Source organism: Xenopus laevis, chromosome 5S (genome assembly GCF_017654675.1).
Source record: "Xenopus laevis strain J_2021 chromosome 5S, Xenopus_laevis_v10.1, whole genome shotgun sequence".
Classification (NCBI taxonomy): domain Eukaryota; kingdom Metazoa; phylum Chordata; class Amphibia; order Anura; family Pipidae; genus Xenopus; species Xenopus laevis.
This window is the reverse complement of record NC_054380.1, coordinates 46,169,300-46,188,906: the sequence shown is the minus strand read 5'-3', so window position 1 is coordinate 46,188,906 and position 19,607 is coordinate 46,169,300. Positions and strand designations below refer to the sequence as shown.

The 19,607-nt window shown below is 35.8% G+C and overlaps 1 protein-coding gene across 12 annotated transcripts in view; it reads right to left on the bottom strand.

The window, feature by feature from the left end:
* qki.S (QKI, KH domain containing, RNA binding S homeolog) overlaps positions 1 to 19,607 on the bottom strand; it is a 99,762-nt gene that overhangs the window by 54,200 nt on the left and 25,955 nt on the right. For all 12 annotated transcript variants that reach the window (XR_005961479.1, NM_001096388.1, XM_018264583.2 and 9 more), the window contains 2 exon segments: positions 16,546 to 16,691; positions 531 to 647 (listed from right to left, as the gene is read on the bottom strand). Coding sequence is in view for 11 of the 12 variants with exons in the window: in NM_001096388.1 (NP_001089857.1) it covers positions 531 to 647; positions 16,546 to 16,691 (263 nt within the window). In the remaining variant the exon portion in view is untranslated.

Genomic DNA, 19,607 nt, shown 5'->3' with positions numbered 1-19,607 from the left:
TTATATTAGCCATTTACCCGGTAATTGCTTATATGGCTTGTGTCACAAACAGTATTATGTAGGCAAAAGACATGTGCAGCGTTCTACCCTGACTTTGCATCGGTAGGTATGGCATTCAGCAGTCAGTACACACATGGGGTGGATTTCAAATAAATGCATACTATTGGGGTTTCAAGACAAAATCTTCCCCCGCACTGGGACCTACAGGTGGATGCTGTGCCTGGCAGCACACACTGAATATAGGGTGGAAGGCTGTGGATCAGTATTTGCTCTGCTGACATATTTATACTGACAGTGAAAGTGTATGTGACTAGCCTTAGAGTGGGTGGTTCTAGTGATCAACATAGGCAGCTGCTCCTCTACTGGGCCCATTAATTTTTATTTCCCTGATAACTGCTCTTCAAAACAAAAAACAGGTCATACAGTGGGGCATATTGCTCCTTTAAGCAGCCAAGCAATCTACATGTGTGGAACCATTAAAAACAGCATGTAACATTTCAACCAGAAGCTGCTCGTAGGCACACACATACCTTCTTTTTGTCCCTCATGGAGCCCTTGCCTCGGACCATAATTTTACACCCTGTTTCTGCTTCGAGTTGTTTAGCGGTGAGTCCTCTGGGTCCCAGAATACGTCCAACAAAATTAAACTAAGGAAAAGAAAGAACAACATATATTGTAATAAGTAAATTTATACATGCTGTAGTTGGATTTATTTGCTAGTAATATTAAACGGGTTATTTAATCTTCATAAAAGCTTTTTCAGTTAACACAGGAAACACAGCAAGATAGGCCAAAATGGTCATCTCTGGCTCTACCGTCAATAGTTTATATAGATACAAATGATGAAGTAGCCCATATTTGGGATGTATTGAACCTGGGATTTAGTTCAGCTGAAATGAAGAAATCAAAAACCGCTCTAAAAAGAGAGTCAACATAACTTTATAACACTAGACAACTGAATGTAATAATTTTTCATTCACAGATGATTTTTAACATTAGCGTTAATATGCAAACAAAGGTTGATTTGGTTCGGTCATCAAATGTAATGTTTATCAATGCTCTGAATTTCGGATTTGGTTCGGCTCGGCCAAATCTCTTTTTCTGCAGGATTTGTATTCAGCCGAGTTTAAACATTTGGGGCCTTATTTCCGAATTCTACACTATTTTCTACGTTTTCCCCCACGATTTGCCTGATTTTTCCAGCCTTTTTCCTGAAAAGCCCAAATTTTTAGGATTTTTGCCCAAAGTCAGAATTAGTTGGATTTTCGGACAAATTCCTGTGCAGACCACAGAAACTTCCAAGTAGTATAGGGATGTCTCCCAACATACAACCTCGGTAGGTCCGAGATGGCTTTTTCCATCCTCGGGGTATAATAAATCTCGAAAAATTAGAACCTTTTTTTTTAACAAAAAAATTTGGATTTTAGAGTAAAAAAACCCTCAAAAAAACCCTTAATATCATATAATGTATGGCTCTGAACAAATGAAAGCAACAAACTTGTTCGCAGACTAGGATATGTATTGGATTGTGGAGGCCAATCTTCTTGTACAGGATTTAGCACGGTTTATGGGTTAACGGTTTTATTAATATCTAAATAAAGAAATAAAACAAGAACAAAACAAACCAACCAAAATATAAAAATATATTATAACTAAATATAACTAAAAATATAACTAAATATAACTAAAAATATTACGGTAGCTTAAAACAGGTTTTTTTTTCTTATACAGACACTTTACATTTACAGTTATCCAGCAAAAGCATTCTAAATATGTAGAGAGAATTCCTTTATACATGAATAATTTAAAAAATATATACATACTCAAAGTAATAATGATCATTCAACTGACCAGTGTCAACAAAAAACTATATCATCAAACCTTTCAAGCAATATTGCTGGGCTCCAGTGAACATCGGAAAGGTCAGAGCCATAGCACATGAAAAAGAGAAATAAACAGAGAGTAGAGTGCCTGTGTGGTACAGACAGGAACTGTCTGATTGCTGAAGAGCCAGCACGTAAATCAACACTGATCAGAATCAATCAAGCCAAGATGAACACGCAGATGTAGTTTTCAATTCCTAGTCACTCACAAAGCTGTGTCACAGCCCCAACAAAGCAGAGGCTTCACATACTCATGGCTGACCCACCAAAAGTAAATTGAACAGCAGATTTATGTTCTCTGTATTCCCAGTCAAAATTCCAGGGAGGAAGAACAGACAATCAAGATTCCACCGAGAAAATAGGAACCATGCATAAGGTCACTAGGACAGGACAGAATAATCTCTTATTTAAACTTTAAGGTGGAAAAAAACAGGAGAAAAACCTTTCTGCCAGAACACATTACAGCTTCCACTTAGAGGCTAGGCAGCCTGTCCGATTCTAAAATTGGCTTTATTTCATAGTGTCTGTACGGGTTTGGATTTCAAAAGAGGCAATTACGCAGAAGACAAATTATTGGTATATTAAATGGGGATGCCTATGAAACCTACAATCACAATTTTGTAATATGGTTAAACTAATTAATTGGGGGGGGGGGAATATTTCTACAAGGACAAGGGGTCTTGAGTAAATATTCTATTCTTCAGAACTAGTCCGCTTGTGCGCTGTGTGGCATGCAGGAGTGATCAAATCATTATTATAAAAAATATTTTAAGTTACTTAAAGGCATCCAACACAGGGCAATTGAGTCAAGCATTGTCAATTTTGCCATTTCTTTAAAAAAATAAAGAAAATATAAAAGGAAATGCTTCATGTTTAGTGGGAAGTCAAGGTCATAAAATCTGTTGTTTAAGGTATTTCTAAAATGAGAGTCATGAGAAATAGTGGATTGTAGGGCTAGCTGATGCTAAGGTACATGACAAGTTTCAATGGAAAAATAAACGCAGCTCCTGTATTTGGATCTATTGCATCCATGGTGATTGCAAATCGTAATCTCTATTGAACAATAGCTGAAACTATACTGTGCTTCTGTTGCTAGATGTGAATAATGTAGACTTAAAGGATTTAGCATGTTCTATCTAATCCTAGCTGCATTATTTTTAAATGCATTTTTATTTTTGGTTCTAAGCCTCCAGGCACCTGTTTCCTGAAATCTGCATGTTATCAAGATCACAAGCATTATTAATCTGTTTTGGCCAGATTAGTGTTATGTTGATAAGACAATCATTCCGAGCCTTTTAAACAGTCTGCAATGACCTTTAGATTCAAGTGCAATATGAATAAAAAAATTTCCAAATCCTCTGGGTATACAGTACAATTATTTGAAGCACTCTCCTAGCAGTTAAGATATCTTATTTGATTTTACAAAATACTATACAGAAATGTGGCATACTTTCTATACAAAATGAAATTTGCTCTGTTTAAGAAGAGAATGCCAATGCTCACAGATCATGTGGAATTGTTTATCTGCCTTTCTGCTTTAACAACCAGAACAGATAAACTGCTAGCACTCTCGACCTTCACAATCAACTTCACTTGAAATCATTATGGGCTCACAGACTAGTAACAAACCCTACCAGCCTCCATTTTTGAGTTGTTTGGATTTCTAGGAACTGGGCTATGGGATACTCTGTCATGTGGAGCCACAAGAATAATATATAAAAAAATATAATTATTATCAAGCTGCAAATAACATTTGTTTTAAAAAGAGCAGCTAACAGAGCATGAGAAACGGAAGAAGTGCCATACTCAAGGGGGTGCCAACAACCCTTCAAAAACAAGGTTGCTGTCCTCGTTGGGAGGTTGCCGAATTTATGCGACAAAGAACTTTAAAGGCTTGAGCTAAACAGGCTAAAAAAATCATTAAAAGGAAACAAAGAAATTTGAGAGAACACCTTTAGAAAATACTTTTAATTTCCCAAACTTTATAGTAACTTTAGAGTACATACATAAAAAAAGTGTAAAACAGGCGGAGATGGCAAATATCTTGTAGCATGGCCTAAAAGCTAACTCACTGCTTAAATCACTGCTGGATTTTCCAACTGGCACTGGAATTGTCAAAATGTTTATTAAAATCATGGTTAGTGCACACAGACTACTGTCCCTGACCTTTTTTTGAGATTTTATTCCTGTGCATGTCCCATTAGCACCATTCTGATAATTTTTCAGTTTTGAGTACCGCAATATAATTTGAGTCATCGATTATTCCTCCAAATACAATCTTGTTAATACAGATTGCTGCCACAGCATCTCAGTCCCCCTCTACCATTAGTTTCATTACACCCACACGGCCTCCTCAACCAAAATACTTTCTATATACCATTCAGTTAACCCATTCATCATCACCAGAAAGTTTGGAAAATAGACATCCTATTAAAAGTGTTATAGATATATAATACACAAAAGCCATGAATATCCTGTAAATTATATCCTTATAAACGGTGAGTTCTGATGTCATCAGTTATAAACGGTGAGTTCTGATGTCATTTCCGTCACATGACTCACTGAAATTTGTGTATTATAATAAATAAAGTACCCCCAGTTGCAAAATATGAGGATATTAGAAGTTACCTCGGAGTTCCATGACCTGTATAAAAACACTCGGCCTTCGGCCTCGTGTTTTTATATGGTCATGAAACTCCTCGGTAACTTATAATATCCTTATATTTTACAAGAGGGGGTACTTTATTCACTATATAATCACCAACTGTCAAGTATGCTACCTTAATTTCCTTCGAAAATACTCTTCAATTAACCCCATCACATTTATCAAGTAAATTTATGGGAAATCGGAACGCTTAACTATGTCATACATGTATAACCTATCTCCAGCTAATCAAAAATAATGAGGAGGGAATAAAGAAGCATTTAATTTCTAAATCACCTTCTAGTTAATCTCCAGAAAACAACCAGAATAAGGGCAGAGAAATTCATTTATGAATATTTCTAATAATTATAATATTTAGTAAGGATGCAAGGAATCAGAGCCTTTTTCAGCAGGACTTTGATTTTGGCTAATCCATGTGTCTGGCCTAACCAAATCAGAACTATCAAAATATGACTTTAGGCCTCGTTTGTTATTTTTTTTCTAATTGACCAATTTACATATTCAAATTAGGATTTTCATTTAATTTCAATTATTTGTGGAATATGGTCGGTATTACGCCAAATTAAGAAAAAAAAATAATAAAACATAAAAACCACAGGTTTTAACATTGTCTGGAGATAAAAAATGGATATAATATATGGCATGACACTGGCCCTTTAACAGCTATGATAATGCTACTAAACATTTTGTTCCCTGCCCACCCTTGGTGACTTTCATAAATGGGAAATTCATTCATAAAAATCACAAAATTGCACTAGCCTGTTCAGCCCTACTGACTATACAAGTCAGACACATACATGTTTTGTGATGCCTAGATGGAGGCAAAAAGGGAAAACAAACAGAAGGTGGTGCCCTGTGACCACCACAAGAGTCAACTGTGATCTGAAAATAGTAATGAAAAAATGTTGGCATTGCATTGAAGGGCATGACAAGAAGAAAATTCACCTTCAAATGTAGCTTGTAGTCAGTGTCAAATGGCTTAATTATAACTGCAGTTTTTTTTTACTTCTGAGTTGCTTGTCACTGCCTCAGAAGAAGTATTTTAACTTCACATATGTTTACGAGAACCCCATAACTTTTATTTTAAAGTTACCATGCTCTAACACAAAGTGCTGCCTGCAGCATGTAACCGTGTTAATTAGTGCAACTTTACTGCAAGTTCAAAAATGACAAATAAGTAATTTAAAAGGATCCCCTTTACATCTGTAAAGGCAAAAAAAAAAAATCAATTTTTACTTTCTTTACTGAAAAAGAAATCTATCTCCAATATACATAATTAAAAAAAGATGTAGAAGAAACCTGACTGCATGCAGTGAATCTCCCCCTTCGTTTTACTTGCGCTGACTGCTCTGCAGGGAAATAATCATACTTTCAAACGGCAGGGGGAGCTAACAGCAGGGGAGTTTCCACCACCTTACTTATCAGAACTTGAGCAGCTTTGTTTGTTTCCCTATAAAGCAGCGGACCACTGTAGAGATTTGTATCCGCAGACCCAGTGCAGTCTGCATACTTTGAATATTAATCTTGTTGTATCGGCTTCTATAGCAGATATTATTTGACCTGTGTTTTTGATAATTTATGGTGATCCCGAAGCTTAACCTCCCAACTGAAGCCCAAACCACTGAGCATGTGCATGGTCTTGCAAAGATGTTTAACAAAGTTACAAGATAACAGCCCCCTGAGGATAACTTTAAAAACAATCATTGGCTTTATTAGGCTTCTAGTGCAGTAAGTTCATGTTTATGTTTAGTATACAAAATACAGAATTTCTAGCATTATTTTATTTTAGACTTTAGTTCCCCTTTAACGAAAACATTTGGCACGCCTGTGTTGAAGTTTGCACGGTCAAATATTTGGCACTGGGTATTCAACTCTGAAAACCTGCAAACCACTGCATACCTTACCATTCAGAACTATGCCTATCAAGATATAATGAAAAAAAAAAAACGTAAATTATAGCCTGCTAAAGATTAATAATTTGTTCACACACCCAGAACTCAAGCACGTTTAAAGGGATACTGTCATGGGGAAAAAAACAACTTTTCAAAATAAATCAGTTAATAGTGCTGCTCCAGCAGAATTCTGCACTGAAATCCATTTCTCAAAAGAGCAAACAGATTTTTTTAAATTCAATTTTGAAATCTGACATGGGGCTAGACCAGGGGTCCCCAACCTTTTTTACTCGTGAGCCACATTTAAATGTAAAAAAGAGTTGGGGAGCAACACAAGCATGAAAAAGTGCATGGGGATGTCAAATAAGGGCTGGTATTGGCTGTTTGGTAGCCTCTATATGGACTGGTAGCCCTCAGGAGTCTCTGTTTGGCAGTACACCTGGTTTTTATGCAACCAAAACTTGCCTCCAAGCCAGTAATTTAAAAATAAGCACCTGCTTTGAGGCCACTGAGAGCAACAGCCAAAGGGTTGGAGAGCAACATGTTGCTCGCGAGCTACTGGTTGGGGACCACTGGGCTAGACATATAGTCAATTTCCCAGCTGCCCCAAGCCACGTGACTTGTGCTCTGATAAACTACAATCACTCTTTAAAAGTTGGAGTGATATCACCCCCCTCCCTTTTCCCCCCAGAAGCCAAACAAAAGAACAATGGGAAGGTAACCAGATAACAGCTCCCTAACACAAGATAACAGCTGCCTGGTAGATCTAAGAACAACACTCTAGTAAAAACCCAGTTTCAGTTACATTGAGAAGGAAAAACAGCAGCCTGCCAGAAAGCATTTCTCTCCTAAAGTGTAGGCACATGACCAGGGGCAGCTGGGAAATTGACAAAATGTCTAGCCCCATGTCAGATTTCAAAATTGAATATAAAAAAAAAATCTGTTTGCTCTTTTGAGAAATGGATTTCAGTGCAGAATTCTGCTGGAGTAGCACTATTAACTGATGCGTTTTGAAAAAAAAACATGTTTTCCGATGACAGGATCCCTTTAACTTTGGTAACACCAGGCAATGTAAAGATTGATAGTATTGTTCTGGAAAATAGTAAAGGTATAGGGCCCCTGATCTGGAATACTGAATTACAAGATGTCCATCTCCCATAGAGCCTATTACAAACAATTTTAATTCTTAAAAAATATTTCCTTTTTCTCTGCAGTTATAAAACAGTACAGTGTACTTGATAGTTACTAAGTTGCATGGATCCAGATTGGTGGCAAACAATCCTATAGGGTTTGGGTTTATTTAATTTAAAAAAATTTTTAGTAGACTTAAGGCACATGTAACGGAAAGATCCCTTATATGGAAAACTCCAGGTCCCAAGCATTCTGGATAATAGATCTTATACAGGTATTACATTTTTTGGAGATCATAATATTATGATTGTGCCTTTTATTATAGGCAAGGGCACTTGTGAGTATGCACGATCACACTTTATGGACATTTATGGCTAGTACTAGTCATATTGCTTTGTTTAGGAATATTCTCCTATACATACATTATATGGTGTCATACATCTCATCATCGCTAATGATAGATGTTTTCAATAGCTATGCGCTGTATAGCAAACTTCTAAAACATTAATAGAAACATACAGAAATATAATTTTCTTTGCATCTCTACCATCATATTTAACCATCTAAAAAAACAAGGCATGACCCCCTTGAATACCTACTTGTTAATAACAGCATGTACGTTGATTGCCTATACCTGAATTCCTGAAGCACTGTTTAACTAAATCATATGAAGGGTTTCTGTAAAAATGTAAAACATGTTGTTTTTATTTACACAAGTGTGTGTGTGTGTGTGTGTGGTTTATTGACCTTGGTAAAATGACTGGAAACTAAAACACACAGACTTGAAAGATATTTGCCAAATGCCACGAAAATGTTTACATGTCTTGACAGAGTCAAGATATGAGAATTCCGCATGTGCTGCATTTACAGACTCATGCAATGCAATCATTGGCCAGGTGTAAAAAGTGATTACACTTCCCTCCAGCCTTGGAAAAATGGCCGCTGAACTTTATCTTTTAGCATTGGAGCATGTGCGTGTGTGGGTATATAACGAAAGCACGGACATTATATGGTCTCAAATTTACAAACTTGTTTTAACAATGGTATGCAACTGTTATGCTACGAAACACATAACCACTTTTTAGAAATGACGCATTTGGAACCCAATTTAGGCAAGTACAAGTTTGGAATTTTTGGCAGCTATCTGGTTGTTATGGTCCTAGTTATCTTACCAACCAGGCAACGTTTTAAATGAGAGACTGGCAGAGGAATAGGAAAGGTCCTGAATAGAAAGGTTTTAATTAACAGAACCATAAAATCAAAGGTAAAAGAGCAATAGTTTTCCGCTGTGGATTAAGTGGAGTAAGCTGGAAAGAAGAAGAAGAAGGCATGAAAAGTTGCCAAGAACAGGACATTTTATAACATTATCAACTAGCATTAATATCTACCATTTCTAGCAGATGAATATTGTTAATATTACCAAGTTAACATACTTAATATGACGACAGCTAATAAACAAAAAGAAGTAAAAAGGTTTAACTGGCCCACACTTTGCACCTTAAATTCCTAAAACAGGAATAGAAAACAGCAATAATAAAGTCCGAAAAAGAGCAACTGTCTTTCAAGCATGAAACACAATAAGTTACCAAATTGTGTTTTCACTGGAAAGTTAATGTTAAGCAGCTTGGCTCTGAACACTGATGAAAGCATTGTCTTTCTCTGCTAACTTTTGTCCTTCCAAACATCTGACCTTAGCTGTCAACAGGCGGATGATAAACCCACCAGCTGCTATATTTTTTCTACTGGCTACAATACATTCTCTTCCTTTTTTAGGGCAGTGTACCCCAGCAACAAACAGCAGGGGCTTATGGCAGCTGCTAGAATGTCACAAACCTATATATTTAGCTATGAGCTCATTTAGTTCCCCGGTTAAAGTCAGCCTCTTAATGTCCCTATTTGCTCTACTGCCAACATTTGTGACCTGACAGATAAAAATGAATAAGAACACAACAAAAATATGCCATCAATTAAGAAAATAAAACAAATATAACGTCTACCCTCTCCGAAACAAAACGTCAGACTAAGAAAAAGGTTTAAGTTCTGATGTATTTAAAGGGAACCCAAGTCTCCGGTGAAAGAAAATTCACACCTGAGTAAAGGACTAGGTAAGAAACAGATGTGCTAAGTGCCACCAGAATGGGGTGCAGAACGGTTATCTATTGTTAGGCATGTAGCTACATTCATTTGATGCATGCTATTATAGTCCCTAAAATAAGTGTAAATCTGTTAGAGCCCAGGCCCCACATCAGCTAGTGCTCCATTTAAAGCCCTTACATCATGTGGGTAAAATTAGGGTAAAGGTTGTTTTGAGATATTGCTTTAGACAGTAGTGGTATCTGAAACAGAAAGAAAATAAAAATAACAGAAAAATACAATTTTGATTATAGAAAGTAAAACAACCCAATGACCGTGAAACACAACACACTACATGGCTTAAAGGGCTACGGGCACATGGGCATTCTCTCCACCAGCAGGGATTTAAAAAGTAGGCAATTCTCAAACTAAAAACATGTCTGGAAAATGCTGCTACTATATTACTTTTTTACCCCCAAGTCAAGGTCTAGTTTAAACAAGCACAACATGGCTGTTAACTATGAAGTGAAATAATGAAATTGTAACCTAATGTGCTACAGTTTAACTTGATCATAGGACCAAATTCCACAACTTCAAACTGCATTTTACCTACAGGTTTTTCTCGAAAGAATGTAGTATGGATATGTACAGACAAGTAAAAAGAAAAATGTAGAAAATTGCAACTTGTCAGCAGTAAGTTATTTACTTTACTGTTTCCCCTAGCAAGAGTCATCCATGAATTATTCACTGGAATTTGTTTACACATCTGATATGTAAATATATACATTAACAAAAAAATTTAAAAGAACAGTAAGGGGCTGATTCACTAAGCTCGAGTGAAGGATTCGAATGAAAAATACTTCGAATTTCGAAGTATTTTTTGGGTACTTCGACCATCGAATTGGTTAAATTCGTTCGAATTCGAACGAAATCGAACGAATCGAACGAAAAATCGTTCGACTATTCGACCATTCGATAGTCGAAGTACTTCCCCTTTAAAAAAAACTTCGACCCCCTACTTCGGCAGCTAAAAGCTACCGAAGTCAATGTTAGCCTATGGGGAAGGTCCCCATAGGCTTGCCTGTGATTTTTTGATCGAAGGATTTTCCTTCGATCGTTGGATTAAAATCCTTCGAATCGAACGATTCGAAGGATTTAATCGTTCGATCGAACGGAAAATCCTTCGATCGATCGATCGCAGGATTAGCGCTAAATCCTTCGACTTCGATATTCGAAGTCCAAGGATTTCAATCCGAGGGTCGAATTTCGAAGTATTTTTAACTTCGAAATTCGACCCTTAGTGAATCGGCCCCCAACTGTCCCTTTACCCAATTCTTTATGTATTCAGCTGCACAAGCCAAGTTGTGTGTTGGCGGCATACAAAAAGCACGTTTTGCTGACACACACACACATATAATAAATATATATATATATATATATATATATATATATATATATATATTATATATATATATATATATATATATATATATATATATATATATACATACTTTGTAGAAACGAAGATGCACACCAGGATTTAGCAAAAAGGTTAAAATTCAATTTTTATTAATTTACATTAAAAAAGAGCCGATCAACGTTTCGGTCTAAATCTAAGACCTTTATCAAGACCCCCAAGAAAGTTTCGGTCCTGTTCTGGGCCTTTCTCAAGACATTATGGGCCAGAACGGGACGGAAAAGTTGACAATAAATTTTCTTTTTTAAACTGCATTATGAAGTCCTGTAGTGCGTCAATCTTGGGGAACTACTACAATTTATTTGACAGCACCCAGGCATGAAGAGACTGGAGTGCAATATATATCTATATATCTATATATCTATATATCTATATATCTATATATCTACACACACACACACTAGCAATTATTTATAAATGTTGTTTTATTTGAAAGCAGCGTTTGTTACCGTAATCCTTTACTGTTTAGTTTGACTCTTAAAACAATGTAACACAAGTCCGGTGTCCTTCAGGTCTATCAATCAGCTGGCTTGCAATATTGTTCAGGAGTCAGAATCAGGCTTGCAGAGAATGTAAACTGCCTGACAGACACGGATTTCAACAGCAATCAAATTTAAATGTAACTTTACATTTTCTTTCACTTCAAAAACACTGAAAACATTTCCATGTGTCCTGCTGGTGTCTGATCCTATACACAACATTGAGGTGTCCATAAACCTATTTGCTACTAGAACATCACAGCAGCTACAGATACCAGAGGTTTTGAACATGATGTAGTAAATATTATCCCGTCACCAAAGTACAGAGAGAATTCTACATACAACAATAGCTGCAAACCATATAGTAAGATTGACCAGCTGTTATAAACATTCGGGACTAATATTGCAAAATATTCTAACCAAAACAAGCTGCCAGGGTACCTTCTTTAAAATTGTATGGAGAGGAGGGTGAATTTAATCATATCAGCTGGTTTGTCTACTGTATCGGACATTTGCTCCATTTTGATTTATTATGCCACTTCTGTTGTTCCATTTAATTAAAATGATGTCACGCAAAATGCCTAGGCAAAATAATTTTCAATCGCATTAGCTGTAGAAGACGACAAAGGCCAAGAAGCTGAGGGAGAAGATGCATTCATTAACCCTGTGGTTCACATGCTGTCCTTCATTATGGCTCGGCAATTATTAATATATCAAGTGAGACTTGTTTATTAGAATTAACTTTAAGGTCGAATATGTTTTAACAACAATACAAGGAATGTTGCCGTGGTTATTGTATGGACACCAGTTATTAACTAGGGCATCTAACTATTGCAAGGAACTTCCAACAACTCAGATATTTAGTCATATACTGCACAAATATATTCCTGCATGTTTACTTCTCGGTCAGCAGTAAAAACACACAACTTTTACATGCCATAAAACAATCAATCACTTATATACCACTGCATTAAAAGCCACAAGAGGCTTCTAAACAGAACCAGAACACAGGCAAAAACTGCAACGGTCTGGATTTTCATGCAGCAATATTTTGGCTACTGCACATAATGATAAAAAAATTAACACAGAACTAACGTTTATGATATAACGGTTATGACAGAAGTGCAATTACTATAAGGTCCAAAAGACTTAAGACAAGCAAGTACCATGTAAACAATTCTTATACCTGTTACAGCTATGAACATCACTGAAATGATGCAGTTTGAATTATCCACAGCTGAAATTGAAAAAATGCAAACAAGCAACAAAACGCTCATTTTAACCCTTTTCGTTTCAGCCGGTTTACAGAGTTCATTTGCAATAAATGTAAGCTTTTTTTATTTTAAATGTTTCCTTTCAACTTAGGAGCATTCCCTTACTGGTGGTGGGCTAATTTACATATAAAAACCAAACAAGACACCTTAAGCAGTAAGGGTGGTGGCACACGCTAAGATTGCCTCACAAGGAAACCTCGGGCGACTACGGAAACCCAAAGTGATCAGAGTGCCATCCCGCTGGCGATTCACATACTTGAAGGCATTTCGAGGAAATTAGTCACCCGAAAAGGAGATTTGTCGCTGGGTGACTTATCTCCCTGGAATCTTCATGAGTGCCACCACCCTTAAGATAATGAAGTATAAACTTGGGGGGGGGGGTCACCTTTAATTAACTTTTAGTATGTTATAAAATGGCTAATTCTAAGCAACTTTTCATTTGGGTTCATTATTCTTTTCATTTTTTTTTTTTTTTAGATTGTCTCTTTGTTCTGACTCTTTCCAGCTTTCAAATGGGGGTCACTGACTCCATCTAAAAAAAAAAACCCCAAATGCTCTGTAAATCTACAAATGTATTGCTAAAGTGACTTATTACTCATGTTTCTAGTTAGACCCTTTCCTATTCATAATTCAGTCTCTTACTCTGCATGGATGCTAGAGTAATTCGGAACCTAGCAACAAGATTGCTGAAATTGTCTGCTGAATAAAAAAAACAAAATAAAATAACTCAAAAATAAAAAAAGATATAATCAATTACAAATTGTCAGTAGATACCACTCTCTAGATAATACTAAAAGTTAATTTAAAGCTGAACAAACCCTTTATGTTTTTTGCATCTTTGCAGTTGTCTTGGGCACCTGGGGTGACTGTGCCCCCACCCCATGCCTTTTAAAAACTAGTTATCCCCTCCTTGACCCAAAAAAGCTACAGATTGTAGTATCTATTTGTGACACTTTGGTACCTTTTGCGAGACATAATCACATGTCAATGCAGTCCTTGTAGGTTTTTCCAACATTACAGACTTAAGTTCTAACGGAGCCCTGACAACATTATCAGTAAGCAGGGCCCCTGTTTAGGCCCAACACAGAGGTCAATATTCTGTCCCTTGATCAGAACAAGTCAGTCAGCAGAGGCAGTTCTATGTTTAGACAGCTATAATGAATGATAACCAAACTTGCAATATACACAAATACAAAAATATACAAAAAGTATATATTAGGATTGGTGCATAAGCTGTAACACTTATTTCATAGTGCATGTCAATTTAGGAGCAAACAAATGGATTTCATTAGAAACGTGTATTTAGCTGTGAACAAGTTGGCCAGAAAGTAAGTTATTTGGTATTCTATTCCATTGGGTTGGACAAACAGACTGCATAGGTAATTGGCTGTGTTTACTTTAAAGCACTGTATAAACCTAAACATCTTTTTGCTTTTAATATAGACCAAACCATTATAGATAGATATAATTTGATTATCAGGCTCCCTGATGTACAATTAATCCCCAAGTTCATAATTCTGTTGCACTAATTAAACATTTTAGCTAAAACGGTCAAAATCTAAGCACAAGCTGTTTATCACTGCTGCCCTCTGAGCCCTGGTATACTCTAAGGATTTGGTGCTTTAGATGTGATAATTAAGGCCTTCTTGAATTTAACTAAAGAGCCACCAAGGAGATTCAGTACTGAATTTCACATGAATCAAAGTGGGTTTCTTTGTTTACCTTTATAAAATAAAAATAAAACAAATGTATTTATGAATTAAAGATGAGTCTGGTTTACACTGATACATTAGATCAAATAAGATTTGTGCAAGTTTCATTGCCAAAACAATGTTTTTGTAATAGTGCAAGCAGTCTCCTACAAGGTCTTAATATGGGTTATTTAAAAATATTCATACGTAAATTTGTATTGCTTTTGTATAAGTCATATACAATATAGGATGAGCTTAGAGCTAAGCAATATAATGTTATCTTACAAACAATCAATATCTAATAAAGCATGAGTGCCTTCTCGTTGCTTACATTGTTTTTTTTTTTTTTGAACATTTTCATTAGTTATTCTGCAAAAAAATTAAATGAACCATAGAAAAATGAAAATATACTATATAGTTGTGTAAAAGCAGTTCATGTATTGACACACACACACACACATTTACCCACCTACCAGTCAGAAATGAATTAAACAATATTTAGGTCTGCCTACCTACAAGCAGAGCTTTAGTTTGTTGCAACTTTTTTTTTTAGAAAAATGTATGCAGAAAATGCTAAATTTTTACTGGAATGTTACATTGGATTCTAAAAATGGAACAGCACAACAGAAACGTATTTCATGCTTGGAAAATCCAATACCAAAACTATTTAGATTACTTTTTTAAATGGACACATTATCACTAGGATACAGTTTTGCTGCCTCTCTTGGAATAATATTTGTCACTGTCAAGAGATGTAGGTAACCTTTGGCTGCTAGGTGTAGAGATTGCTGTACTGTGTCACAAATCTTTGCCATTCAGTTTAGGTATCTTAACAGCAGCAGATAAGGAATGGTTAGCAGAGAACCATAAATGCTGTCTACGACAGCTCCTGTTTTACTTCTAAAAAAAAAAAATTTATATATATTATATATATATATATATATATATATATATATATATATATATATATATATATATATATATATATATATATATATATATATATATATATATATATATATATATATAGGGGTTTAAACTGGTTACAAAAATGTATATATATATGTGAATATTGTAAAAAATAAGGATATTATAAGTTACCGAGGCATTCCAGAAGTGTGTGTGTCTTCAGAAGTGAGTGTGTGTCTTCAGAAATAAAATTGCATTATTGTCCTTACACAGGGAGATAGGGGACAAAAGCCATTCATAGCTTTATAGAATAAACACCTCTTTCATACAACAGGACATTTGCTGCCAAGAAGTAGTTTTGTTGATGATGGATGAACAGGACTTACTTGTCTTTCTAGCATAAATATATATTTGACACTGCAATAGAAATGTAAATCCATAGGGTAAAACTGCAACCATTACATAGAATGGAACACTATGTTCCAATGAAGCATATTTCGAATGACATAAGGGCCATTACAATGTTAGATGTTCAGTTTCAGGGCGGAAGAGTACCTATGCTAACAGACATAAATTTGCAAAAAATCTCCAGAGGAACAGATTGTAAGCTCATGTACAGGGGGCCTTTCTAATAAAATGATTGACTGTTATGGTTGAAAATCAACCAGCAGGACATAAAGAGAAATGGCAGCTCCTCTGCTTTTACAATGATATGGTACATAACAGATTACATTTTCAGTTTGGACATATAGTATAGATAGTCTATCAAAATCAACCAAACAAGCTAATATACAAGCCTATGCTCTCTTTTTTTTCCATTAGGAAAACACAAGAAAAACAAGTATTTTACGCAAATCTATAAAACCTATATTCACAACACAGGTATTAATTTAGAACACATCAACGATAGATTGATAGAAATGCTGAATGCTTACTTAATCGCAATTGGCCTTTCAGAGTTATCAGGCACCAAACCAAATGTGGCCTAAATCAAATTAGGAGAGCCTGCGACAGCAAAAAGTGAAACTGTATAAACCTAAATTGAATGCACACAAGTTAAAAGATACTTACATCTGGATATTCTTTTACAGGCACATAAAGTTTTTCTTGCAATTGTACAATAGGTCCAATACCATCGGGAAGTTCAGAGGTTCTTTTTTCATTGCTGCTACTATTCATAGTATCGTTGTACATATCTTTCCGTACTCTGCTGATTTCTGGGGGAAGGAAGAAAAGACAAATACATTAGTTGCAAATTGACAAGTATACGCTCATGTTGTTGATGACTTGGCAACACTTATGGAAAGCAATTTGTAGAATTATTCCAAATGATGTCACAAGAGCAATAACCCTGCGAGAAGATTCACAAATTATCTTCCTTTTTTAAATCAAGAATTGTTGAAATCTACCTTCAGAAAGGAATGGTAATACTTCTGCTTTAAGTAGATAAGGCAATGAAGTTAGATCTGTGATATTTGCTGTTTAAGTACAGAACAAATCACTTACTAAAGAGTACGTCAAGTCAAATGTTACTAAAAAAGCAAAAAGAATAGTTTATAACGAAAAATTGTTTTACAAACATTTACAAAGGTTTATATGTAGATGATAGATCCATGTGAAAGCTTCATGTGTGTAAACTGGATAATTTTTTTTCTTACAAAATGCATTTTGGAATGTCAATAATGTCAAGTGAGCATAATAATGTCAAGGGAAGGGAGGGAACAGCCTGAAGTGATTTGGTTCAAGACATGAAGTACTAGGGCTAATGAAAGCCTTGCAGCTGCACTAGGGAGGTACGAGTGCTTCGGGCCTGCAGGCTCCCAACACAAAGGAAAATGATTGAATTCTGAAATTGAGAGAGCTGACAAATCAGCAAAAGCATTGTCCATTAATCACTACCTTGACAGATTAATCATCCTAAGTACTTTTATAAATAGTGCTCACAGAAGAAATCCAGATTTTGTTAACACTATGGGTTTTTTTCAAATGATGTATATCTATTCTCTTTAATTCCTATGCCAGGTGGGATTGTTTCTTTGGCAGTGGAAACTTCCACTTGCTACCATTTTTTTGGGATGAAGAAGCAAAATAAATTATGTTAAGGCACAAAACACCAGCACTGAGTGGCAGTTTCTACTATGCTTAAACAAGAGACAGTTTGGGCAGTTTCAGACGTTTCTATACCAGTGGAAATATTTATTTTGCAAACCTACTGATGTGTAAGGGATTCAGACTTAAGGAAAAATAAGGTATATATTTGTATTTCAGGGGAAGGCTGGAACAATATGACCTTCAAACAGGTAAGCAATAAAGATGCATCACCCTTAGCCTTCTCTGGTCAAGAAATAGTTGTGAAAGGCAAGCATCCTTTTCAGCTTTACCTGAAACAGAATTTGACATTATGGGGGCTGCTGCTAAGAATTAGCAAGCTGTTTGTCCAAAAGCAGTGGTGGCTTCTTTTAGTCTATGCCACGGGCTTCCCAACTAGAGGCCTGCAGGCTGAGAATGACCCTCAAATATATTTTTTACACCCCCGCCTGCCTATGGGCATCATAGTCTGCAAAGTATGATATAATTTTAACATATTATAGCCAGGGTCAGTGACTTAGCTACCAGACATTTTTTAGGTGAAGCCTGTCAAAATGCATGAAAGGAATGCGAAGACCAGAGCATACAGAATGAATAGTGAAGACCAAATGACCAATTTTCTTAGAACAGGTTGCTCTGTAATATACCAGAAGCCCATTAAAACATTCCCTTCAATGTACTGCTCACCAACAGAGTAACAAACGTCTTCCTGTATAAATACAGTGGCCAAACAAAGAATAGTTTTTGTTAAAAACACATTTCTCTATGGAAGCAATGTAAAAGTGAATACAACATTTGCACCCCCCACTTGAATTTGTAATAGATAATTGTTGTTGTTTGTTTTTGTACAAGCAACTGGAAAGTACCCGTAAACGCAACATTGGATATGTACAAAAACTAAATATCACCTAGTCACATACCAAAGGCTCTATTAGTGACCCAAAGACTACCACTTTATGTCCATGGATGAATATAGTGACAAGATATGCCAAAGCTGACTTTCCTCTGAATGCTCCTGTCATGGCAGGCTTTACAGTACGTATGGAATTTGTTATCCGGTATGGGATTTGTTATCCGGCAACCGTTATCATGAAAGCTCCGAATTATGAAAAGACTGTCTCCAATAGTCTCCATTATAATAAAATAATAGATATTTTAAAAATTGATTCACTTTTTCTCTGTAATACTAAAACAGTACCTTGTACTTGATCCAAACTAAGATAGAATTAATCCTTATTGGAGGCAAAACCAGCCTATTTCATTTATTTAATGTTTAAATGAATTTCTAGTAGACAAGGTATGAAGATCCAAATTACGGAAAGATCCGTTAACTCTAGGTCCCGAGCATTCTGGATAACATGTCCCACAGAAATGGTTTACTGAAATCTTTATAAATATTTATGACATTGGACTTCTGGGATTATCAATAGATATAATATCCTATGTAACAAATTCAGACAGCTATGCCAGCAGTTAATTGTATACAGCCTGGTAGGAAATAAACTACTTTATTTAAGAGTCATAATAGCTAATATTGCTACTCATTAATACAAAGCTGGGCAAACACTCAACTGACAAATAACACATGTAACAAGAGCCACACTGCCATTCATTCTCATTCATTTGGTCCTTATGGGAACAAAAAGATAACGCAAGACACCTGTGCAGTAGAGTAGACAGAGAACTACATAAACAAACCTTAAAGGGATCTTGTCATCGGAAAACATGTTTTTTTCAAAACGCATCAGTTAAAGGGATCCTGTCATGGGAAAACATGTTTTTTTTCAAAACACATCAGTTAATAGTGCTACTCCAGCAGAATTCTGCATTGAATTCCATTTCTCAAAAATGCAAACAGATTTTATTATATTAAATTTTGAAATCTGACATGGGGCTAGACATTTTGTCAATTTCCCAGCTGCCCCCAGTCATGTGACTTGTGCTTGCACTTTAGGAGAGAAATGCTTTCTGGCAGGCTGCTGTTTTTCCTTCTCAATGTAACTGAATGTGGCTCAGTGGGACATGGGTTTTTACTACTGAGTGCT